The following is a 10,602-nucleotide window of genomic DNA, read 5'->3' on the forward strand; positions in this document are numbered from 1 at the left end:
ATAGACTTGTATAGTAAAAGTACATGTATAAAAGACTTATCCTGAAAGCTACAATGCCTTAAGCTTTGATATGCCCCTGGGGTAGAAAATTGGCCCATCCAGTTGATAAGCATATAGGAAATTACAGTTTTAAGTATTCTTTTGTGAAAATGCATTGCCAAGACTTAATTGACACAAATTTATTGTAGATAGGCATGATTATGCCCCCTAATTAAGCCAAGAAAACATTTAAGTTAAGCCAAAAAAAACAACATAAAAAAAAACATTTTTATGCCCCCATTTCGAAGAAAAGGGGGTATATTGCTTTGCACTTGTCGGTCCGTCGGTCCGTAGACCAAATGGTTTCCGAGTGATAACTATAGAACCCTTAGGCCTAGGAACTTCAAACTTGGTATGGTGATTGGTCATGACCAGTAGATGACCCCTATTGATTTTGGGGTCAAGGGGTCAAAGGTCAAGGTCACATTGACCTTGTAAGCAAAAACGGTTTCCGATCAATAACTTAAAGAACCTTAAGGCCTAGGAACTTCAAACTTGGTAGGTGATCGGTCATGACCAGTAGATGACCCCTATTTGATTTTTTGCGGGTCAAGGGCTCCAAAGGTCAAGGTTCACATTGACCTTGTTAAGCAGAAAAACGGTTTCCGATCAATAACTAAAGAACATTAAGCCTACGAACTTCAAACTTGGTATGGTGATTGCGTCATAATCAGTAGATGATTCACCTATTGATTTTTGCGGGTCAAGGAGGTTCCACAAGGTTCAAGGTCACATGATCTTGTGATAGCCAAAAACGTATTTCCTATCAATAACTAAAGAACCATTAAGGCCTAGAACTTTCAAGACTTGGTATGGTGATTGGTCATGATCAAGTATAGATGACCCCTATTGTCCATTTGGGGTCAATGGGTCAAAGGTCAAGGTCACTCATTGACGTCTGCTAGAGCCAATAACGGTATCTCAAACTCTAATATAACTTAAATTAGAACTCTCTCACACTCTCTCCTAGAGAACTTCAAACTTGGTATGGTGATTGGTCATGATCGAGTAAGATGACCCTATTGATTGATTGGGGTCAAGGGGTCAAATGGTCAAGGCTCACATTGACCCCTTTTGGGTAAAAACGCGTTATCTGATCAATAACAAAAAAACCCCCTATAGGCCTCAGGAACTGTCACAACTTGGCTATGCTGCTGATTGGAATCAGACATTGACCAGCAGATCTGACCCGAATATATATATATTTTTGGGGTCAAGGGTGTCCAAAGGTACAAAGGTACCACTCATTTGACTTAGATAGGTATATCAAAATGCATTCCGATCAATAACGACAAGAACTGCGCTGTAGTGCCTAAGCGACTTCAAAGTTGTATGGTTATCTGTGTTCATGACCAAGCAGATGACCCCTATGATTTGGCGTTCAAGCGGGTCAAAGTGTCAAGGTCCATTGACTTTGTATGGTAAAAACGGTTTTCTATCAATAAAACGAAAAGACACATATAGTCCTAGGACTTCAAGACTTCGATTTCGTTGGATTGGTCTGCACTGCAGTAGATTACCCCTATCTGACTTTTGGGGTCTAAGGTCAAGGCGTCAAGGTCACTATTGACCTCTTAAGGTAAATAATATATATATATGTCTACATACACTACAGAACCCTGAGCACTAAGGAAACTTCAAATCTTGGGTATGGTGAGTTCGGTCACTGACCAGTAGATTGACCTCATTGATAGTGGTTAATGGGTCACAAGCAAAGGTCACACTTGTACCCATTGTAGCGTAAAAATGCGGTTTCAAATCAATAACTTAAGAAACCCTTTGGCGCCTAGGAACGTGTCCATTCCAAACCTATTGGATACTTGGTGATTTGGTCATCGACCAGACAAGATCGACCTTAGATTGATTTTGGCGGGTCAAGGGTCAAAGGTCAATTCGAGTACACATTGACCTTGCTATGGTTAAATCACGGTTCGCGAGTGCAATTTAACATAAAAAACGCTTAGGCCTTAGCGACACTTCAAACTTTGTATGATGAACTCTGCGTTGTGCACAGCAGATGGACCCCTATTGGAGTTTTTGGGTCAAAGGTTAAGGTCATGAAAACCCAGTAAGATACTTGATTAAACCCTTATTAATTGTTTGATCACTGGGTCAGAAGTCATGCATAATAACCTTATCACATGACTAATTGGCTGCTGATAGGGGGCATACATGTTTTACAAACATATCTTGTTTATACTTGTGTTGGGTTTAACTCAAAATGCCTAAAAAGGACAATGGATAACGGGCACCAGTAATATACAGGATTTTTGGTGGCAAAACATTTCTAGTAATCCACTATGTTTTCTACCTATAATTATGTTACAGATAATGACCAGAAAAATGTCAAAATATTGAAGAAAGAGTGTGTACACATTTTGGAAGAAGCAGTGGCAGTTATTGACGACAGGGTTTGTAAGTTGAATGATGGCTCAATCACCATTTTGGACTTGGAATTGTTGGCGTCAAGAGAGCAGACATTCTCAGAGTTGGCAGAAGTTGTTTGCCCAGAAATAGAGTTTGCATCTGTAAGTAAAGGGATAAAGTTGAGACAGAGAGAAGTAAAAGCTTTCAAGATTCAAGCTGAAGAAATGTCAACATTAGCAAGTCTCTGTCAACAGTTTACAAATGGTAAAAAAAATCTACTATTTGTTGTGTTTTTTTACAACTTCTGAGAAATATTTTGTCACAAGATTGTCATCCAAAGAAAAATAAGTAATTATGATGAGTAATTTAATGCATAATGTTTTATTTATACTAATATATTTAACTAACAATAATTGTTTCTGTTCTTTTCACAAGACGTAAGCAAAGCATGTAAAACTACATGTAAGGTACTTTGCAAAAGGTAAAAGTTTAAGCATTTCAGGATATTTTAACTAACAATTTTTCTCTCTGAGCTATCATTAGTGTTATCATAAGGTGACAAACAACATATTATGCTTTAAAATATATATTGTTGTAGTAGTAACTATCTAAATTTGTTGTTTTGGAAACAAAATTTGGCAAAATATCACATTTTTATTGTTTTGGGTTTTTTTTGTACATAATTTATGAATATCTTTTCCCCTGCTCATTTGTTTTAATGAACTCTTTCTCTTTTTTGTAAAGTGGACATAAGATGTGTTGCTGACATATTGCAAAAGCAGAAGGATATAACTAGACATTCTGTGTGGGAATTCTGTGTACCAGCTGATGAAAAAAGCATTGAGGAAATTGAACAACATGTACCTAAATTATGTGCATTTGATTTGCCACAGACTGTGTTAGATATGGTGCCACTGCTTCATGTTTACAGCAAAAGTAGAACATTTATAAATTTATGGCAAGACAAGTGTGTTGAAGTTGTAGATGGATGTGTTTCTTTGGAACATGTTGTACAAAAAGTTTGGACTCCTGTTAAAGAGAGGTATACTTTACATTCTGTTATTTGAATTTATTAGCTCAACATTTTGAAGATAAAAAAGGGAGCTCAATGTGGTTGTGGAGGGCAAATGTTAACAAAGTCTATTACAGAGTATATTTTGTGTCCAGACCATAACTTTTTAGCTCACCTGTTACAAAGTGACAGGGTGAGCTTTTGTGATCGCTTTTCGTCCGTCGTCCGTCCGTCGTCCATCCATAAACTTTTACTTTAAATGACATCTCCTCATAAACCAATAAGCCAATTTCATCCAAACTTCACAGGAATGTTCCATCTTCTTATGAGTGTCTACCAAGTTTGTTCAAATAAAAGCCCTGGGGTCAAAATTGGCCCGCCCCAGGGGGTCATTGATTTTCCCTATATGCATATAGTAAAAACTTAAAAAGTCTTCTTTTAAAGAACTTTTAGAGCTAGAGCTAAGATATTTAGCATGAAACATGTTCTAATGGGTGTCTACCAAGTTTGTTCAAATAAAAGCCCTGGGGTCAAAATTGGTCCCGCCCAGGGGGTCATTGATTTTCCTTATATGTGTATAGCAAAATTTAAAAAATCTTCTTTGAAAAAACCCAAATAGCTAGAGTTTAGATATTAAGCATGAAACATCTTCTAGTGAGTGTCTACAAAGTTTGTTCAAATAATAGCCCTGGGGTCAAAATTGGCCCCGCCCCAGGGGTGTCATTGTTTTTAACTATATGTGTATGTATAGTAAAAACTTTAAAAATCTTCTTTTAAAAACCCAATGAGCTAGAGCTTAGATGTTTGGGATGAAATATCTTCTTATTGGTGTCTACCAAGTTTGTTTAAATAAAAGCCCTTGGGTTAAAATTGGCCCTGTCGAGAGGGGGAGAAGCAGGAGGGAGATCATTGTTTTTCATAGTGTGTCGTAAAAACTTAACATCATGAAACATCTTCTAATGGGTGTCTTTCAAGTTTGTTCAAATAAAAGCCCTGGGGTTTAAACTGGCCCGGCTCCAGGGGCTAAATACAGGTGAGCAACCTCAGGGCCATCATAGCCCTCTTGTTCATAGATCAAAGGATTTTGTAAATACTTGCCACAAATAGTCACTATTGTAAGACAATGTCTTGCGCAACACCTGCATCCCTACCTCCAAGTTCAAGGTCACACTTAGAGGTCAAAAGTTAACATAGTCTGTTTTAGGGTATATTTTGTTTCTGATCTAGAACTTCTTCAGGATTTTGAAATAACTAGGCACAAATAGTCACAATGATAAGATGATATGTCATGCATAACACATGTGTCCCTACCTCCAAGGTCAAGGTCACACATAGAGGTCAAAGATTTACATAGTCTGTTATAGGGTATATTTTGTGTCCAGTCCATAACCTGGGATTTTAAAAATACTTTGCACAAATAATCACAATAATAAGATGATATGTCAGGCGCAAAACATGGGTCCCTACCTCCAAGGTCACACTTAAAGGTCAAAGATTGACATAGTCTGTTTTAGGGTATATTTTGTGTCTGATCTATAACTTCTACATAGTTAAAGGGATTTTAAATTACTTGGCACAAAGAGTAATATTAGAAGAAAATATGTCATGCACAACACCTTCACCCCTACCTCAAGGTCAAGGTCACACTTAGAGGTCAAAGGTTAACATGATAGAATTTTAAACTCCGTGTTTCATTTTACTAGTATTTCTTTAATAAATTTATTGTTGCATTTGCAGATCTAGCATTGATCATAATTTTGGACAGAAAGTCCTGAAATCCATACCTCAGTCTTTTGAAATAGCACAATTTTATGCTTCATATAAAACTTCCCCGAGGCGGGGGACGTTGGTAGCTCTGTTACAAATTCTTGTTGTATAATCATTAAACTCTTTTGTTTGAAGAAAAAGAAATAAAGACCATTACAAAATATAAGTTTATGATATTTGTTAAGGTTTTATTAAAGAAAGTGATTGTCTTTCATTCCATATTCCTTTTCTAAAACATTATTAAGTGACGGAAAGTTTGATATATGAGAAGACGAAACTGCTAAACACATAGATAGATCTATATTTATATTTGTTTCACTGAAAACAGCTTGGATGAAATGTCAGTGAGAATCCAGAGTGGTGAAATCCAGTTTAGAGAGTTTGAGAAACGACTTGGAAAGATGTATGGAGACGATTATGGGAAGATGGAGGCAGAGCTAAACAATATGAATGTCGAAGACATCAAACTTAGACTGGATCAGTTGAAGAAATACAGACAGTTGAGCACATGTGTGGAAGGAGCCAAAACTATCCTTGAATTTGCGCAGGAATACAATTTGAATGGAGACTTTGATCAGATGGAAGTGATTGCCACAGTAAGTGTAATGTATATTATTTTAGGTACGCGTAACATTTTGACATTAGAGCTGGAACATAGCAACCATTGATTTCCATAGCAACCACTGATTTTCCATATGAGCTATTGACTTCCATAGCAACCACTCATTTTCTACAGCAACCATTGAATTTCATAGCAAACAATGACTTCTTCAAAGTAATTAGTGACCAACTTATAGTAATTTCACCAATGACTTTTTACAGCAGCCACTTTAAACTTACTATAATTTACTATAGTCACCAATGCTTCTTGCCATTTAGAGCATTTATAATTTGGTGAGCAATATTAGGGCCATTATGGGCCTCTTGTAAGGTCAATATATGTTCAAGTAACTTATTATGTCTCTCAAAAATTTTCGTAAACAAATTGTTTTTGCCTTCGCCTTCTGCCTTTCCATCTGTTAGCATTAAGCTTGTCCAGCTTTCACAGGTTGCTCTGCTGATTGGATTTCAAAGAAACTTCACAGGAGTGATCAGTACCATTCCTAGTTGTGCAGCACATGTGCCTTGCCAGCACATAATAAAAGTTATGAATTTGAAACAGGTTTATAAATATCTTTGTATGTAGTTATACCCCCACAAACAAAGTTTAGGGAGGGGGTGGTATATAGGAGTCAGCTTGTCGGTTGGTCTGTCGGTCGGTCCACATCATGGTTTCCGGACGATAACTAGAGTTTGGAATGAGGTATTGTAATCAAACTTGGTATATAGCAACCTTATGTGGAAACTCCGGTTGGTATTGCATTTGGACGCCCTGGGGTCAAGGTCAATGTCACCATTACTAAAAATAAAAAAATGGTTTTCGGACAATAACTCGAGTTAGGAATGGGATACTGTAATCAAACTTGGTGTATAGCAAGCTTATATGAAGACCTTGGTTTGTATTGCATTTGGGCCCCCTGGGGTCAAGGTCACCATTACTTAAAATAGAAAAATGGTTTCCGGACAATAACAAGAGTTTGGAATGAGATATTGTAATCAAATTTGGTGTAAAGGAAGCTTATATGAAGACTTTATTTGGTAATGCATTTGAACCCCCTAGGGTCTAGGTCACCGTTACAGTGTTACTAAAAATAGAAAACTGGTTTCCGGACAATAACTAGAGTTAGGAATGAGATATTGTAAACAAACTTGGTGTATAGTAAGCTTATATGAAGACCCCCGGCTGGTATTGTTTTTGGACTCCCTGGGGTCAAGATCAAAGTCACTGTTACTAAAAAAAGAAAAATTATTTCCAGACAATAACTGGAGTTAGGAATGAGATATTGTAATCAAACTTTGTGTATAGCAAGTTATTTGGAGACCCCAGTTGCGATTACAATTAATTGAAATATTTCTTTGTACACAGTTGATAGTTTGTGTTCAAATTTTTCTTCAGACTTCTTTTTTTTTCTTTCAAAAAGTCAAAGTTGCTGGTGGGGGTATTAATCACCTTCAGTGATAGGTCTAGTTTGATAATAAACTGAAATGGAAGAAGTTGGAGTTCTGAATTTAAAATTATTTAATATTATTAAACCCTATCAAAATATATATAAATTTGTAAATGTATCTTATATCTTGCTTTAAAGTCTCAACAATCTATATTAATCTCAATAAATTGATACACATTTTTTAACCTACATGTTTGTTTTTAATATGATGGCATTAAACTTATCTGTGTTTATTTTTTTCAGCAAAGTGATAATGACTTAGAAATGAGGTCATTTGATGACAGTGTGATGAAAGTGTGCAGCTTTTTGTCTGATATGACACCAGCTCGAGGGGCATGCCTGAAAACATTTGTTACCTGTGAACCACTTGTTAAATGGCTGAAAACATCAATGGAAAAAGGTATATAACTGACAGATTAGTAGACTAGAAAAGTAATGTTTTGTATGTTTTGTTTTAGACACATTAAAATGACCAATTGGAAACAGAAATACTGACAGAACATTAAAGAGTAATCTATTATAAGTGACAGTCCATTTATTGGAATTTACAAACATGTCCTGTTTTCATATATGCTCTTTGTTTAGATAACATGATATTTCAACCACTGTCCATAGTATTTTATTAACTTTGCCTATGAAGGTTTTATTCTTCAGATCACAGAAAGTCATGTTGTAAGGCACCATTGATAAGGAACTTATGTGACCTTGTGTTGAAATAGGTACAAGGTTTGATTCTAAGACTAGTATTTTGATATCTGTATTAACATGTAGATTTAAAAGAAAATGCTCAATGTAAAACTGTATCCCTTAAATTGTTGTTTTGTTTATTTCATTACCACGAACATTTTAGAGGGATTAAAGGAATTGAAGGTGTTTGTTGACTTGGCCATTATGTCAGCTGGTGAAGAGGGATTGAACATTGCCAGAGTTCAGTGTCTGCACTCTGCAGTAACAGGATATGCCCCACTTATATTTGACCTTCAACCCACTTCGGGTTATGAACATCTACTAAAACTCTGTTCTTTTGTGTGGAAAGAGCTTGATGCAAATCCAAATTTGCCAGCACAACTGGTAAGATGTTAAAAATTGCACTAGATTTATTGTTTAAATTCATCTGATTCAGATGCCAGTATGCATTGTTTTAATGGATTAAGATAATGTTATAAAAATTCAGAACTGATAATGTATTATAATACCACTTTTACAAAGTTTTAGTGGGTATCAGTGAGCAAATTCAGTCCATTTTATGGTTTCCATACAATAAATAAAAGTTAGGAATAAATATTGTAATCAAATTTGGTAAAAAGCAAACTTATATAGAGATCTAACTTGGGAATGCTTTGTACCCCTAGGGTCAAGGTCACTGTTACTAAAAATAAAAGAATGGGTTTCTGATGATAACTAGAGGGAGGAATGAGATATTCTAAGTTCATTAAGTATATAGTAAGCTTATGTATAGCCCCGGTTTGAGTTTTCTTACATGTCAAGGTCACTCAAGGAGGTCAAAGGTCAGATAGAAATTGAATATATGTGTGTGTATAATTTATTTATTCTTTTTTGGCTTCCTAGGGTCATTAGTACTAGAAATGAAAAAAAAAATTTAAGACAATAACTAGAGTTAAGAATGAGATATTCTAATAAAACTTAGTTTATGGCAAGTATATGTGAACCTTGAATTGCTTTTTGATTATCCAAGGTGTAAGGTCAAGGTCACTAAAAATTGAAAAATGTTTCCCCACAAAAATTAGAGTTTAGAGTGAGAATCAGACTTAATATATAGTAAGCTATGTGGAGCCCCGGTTTGAGTTTTCTTACGGGTCAAGGTCACTCAAGGAGGTCAACGGTCAGATGAAAAACTAAATATATATGTGTGTATAATTTAGTATCCCCCCTACATGTAGTTTTAAATTGAGGGATTACATCAAAAATGTTTACAATCATGACACTGAGTCTACCAAACATAATTTAGGTTAAAACACAAGATGATAAAATGTCCAGATTTTGTCAAGAGTATTTTGTTTCTACATGCATGGATGGAATATAGTATTGTTTAGTATTTCATTATGATGTAGTGGTCAAAGTTCAAGGTCACACTTTGAGGTCGCAGGAATGCTTTTCCTGAGCAAAATTTCTAGTTGCAGTTGGAAATTTTATTAAAGCATGGCACAATTTTTACATGGTCAAGGTCACACATACAGGCCAAAGGTCAGATGAAAAAATTAAAATGTGTGTATAGACAGTCATGTAGTTCTATCATAAATGTTGAAATTATAAGACTTGGTGTTATCAGCATAATCCAAGACAATATAATAAAAGGCACCAGAAATGATTTAATGTCAGGATTTTGTCCACAGCATTTCTTTCAATTGCCTTAATCTTGGTATTACCTTACAAATATTTACCATTATGGTCAAGGTCACAAGAAATTTCTTGTCTGACGTGATATCTCTAAATGCATAAAGGAATTGTAATATAACTTGGCAGAAATGCTTCACATTGTTATTCATAGTGTTGTGTCTGAAATTTAAGTTGAAGGTCACATGATGCAGAGACCAAATTTTATATTGAAAATGAAAATATGAATATTGACCATGCATTTAGTCATTATTTAGTCATCATAAATTGATCGATTTTTATGTAAGTGTTCACTTTGATGAGACTGGGCATTTTTGGGACAGGTGTATTTTCTTACAATGGCATTCTTGTTACTTTTTCATATGATTTATTTTAAATAAATTCATAACATCAGCATATTCACTTTTGGGAAAAGTATTCCCCTATTGTGTTCAATTATAAGATTTTATTTCTTAGTTATTTATATACAAGCAGATCTTGGTGATAACTTGTAAAGCTGAATATAATCTATGCTATGCTACATGTACATGCATATTTATTTCATTGTAGAAAGATACAAACCATAATCTAGAATGGTTTAAAGAAATCAAGAAAGCTCATGGTTCTGTAGAGGTTACCTCCCTTATGCAGGTTGAAGCTATCAATGCAAAAGGAGTATTTACAGTTGGTAAAAATGTTTGGAATAATGAGTCTTCTCTTGGAACATTATTGGTATGTTGATATAGATATTTTGAACTTAAAGCTGCATGCCTCCAGATAAGCCAGAATATTTCAAAAAATCAAACTATAGAAAAAGTACTGAGATTTTAAGAAAAGTAAAGAGATTCAAGATAAAAATAATAATTTCCATGTTATGTGCGATTTATGTCTGATGTTGCAGTATTTTTCGCCCTATTTTTACTGATTACTAACGCATTGAGGGCTATTTATGTATATTTTTACCTCTTTTTGGTAATTTACATTACTTTTATGTGCTGCTTGCAATGTGAAAATTAGTTCTTTGTTCACTTCACA

General features: G+C 35.0%; 1 protein-coding gene across 1 annotated transcript; it reads left to right on the forward strand.

The window, feature by feature from the left end:
• Positions 1-2,339: 2,339 nt before the first annotated feature.
• On the forward strand, positions 2,340-10,331 carry LOC132737246 (E3 ubiquitin-protein ligase rnf213-alpha-like). The gene is made up of 6 exons (XM_060724504.1): positions 2,340-2,670; positions 3,151-3,448; positions 5,514-5,781; positions 7,477-7,633; positions 8,084-8,304; positions 10,138-10,331. The coding sequence occupies exons 1-6, from the start codon at positions 2,340-2,342 to the stop codon at positions 10,306-10,308; spliced, it is 1,446 nt and encodes a 481-aa protein (XP_060580487.1). The 3' UTR covers positions 10,309-10,331.
• Positions 10,332-10,602: the final 271 nt, after the last annotated feature.

Source organism: Ruditapes philippinarum, unplaced genomic scaffold (genome assembly GCF_026571515.1).
Source record: "Ruditapes philippinarum isolate M1 unplaced genomic scaffold, ASM2657151v2 ctg2320_1_1_1_1, whole genome shotgun sequence".
Classification (NCBI taxonomy): Eukaryota; Metazoa; Mollusca; class Bivalvia; order Venerida; family Veneridae; genus Ruditapes; species Ruditapes philippinarum.

Excerpts from the sequence above, each read along its gene's own strand:
- LOC132737246 (XM_060724504.1), top strand. The coding sequence starts at position 2,340 with ATGTTTTCTACCTATAATTATGTTACAGATAATGACCAGAAAAATGTC. Across the intron at positions 3,449-5,513 it reads TGGACTCCTGTTAAAGAGAG|CTTGGATGAAATGTCAGTGA; the intron begins GTATACTTTACA and ends CACTGAAAACAG. Across the intron at positions 5,782-7,476 it reads AGATGGAAGTGATTGCCACA|CAAAGTGATAATGACTTAGA; the intron begins GTAAGTGTAATG and ends TATTTTTTTCAG.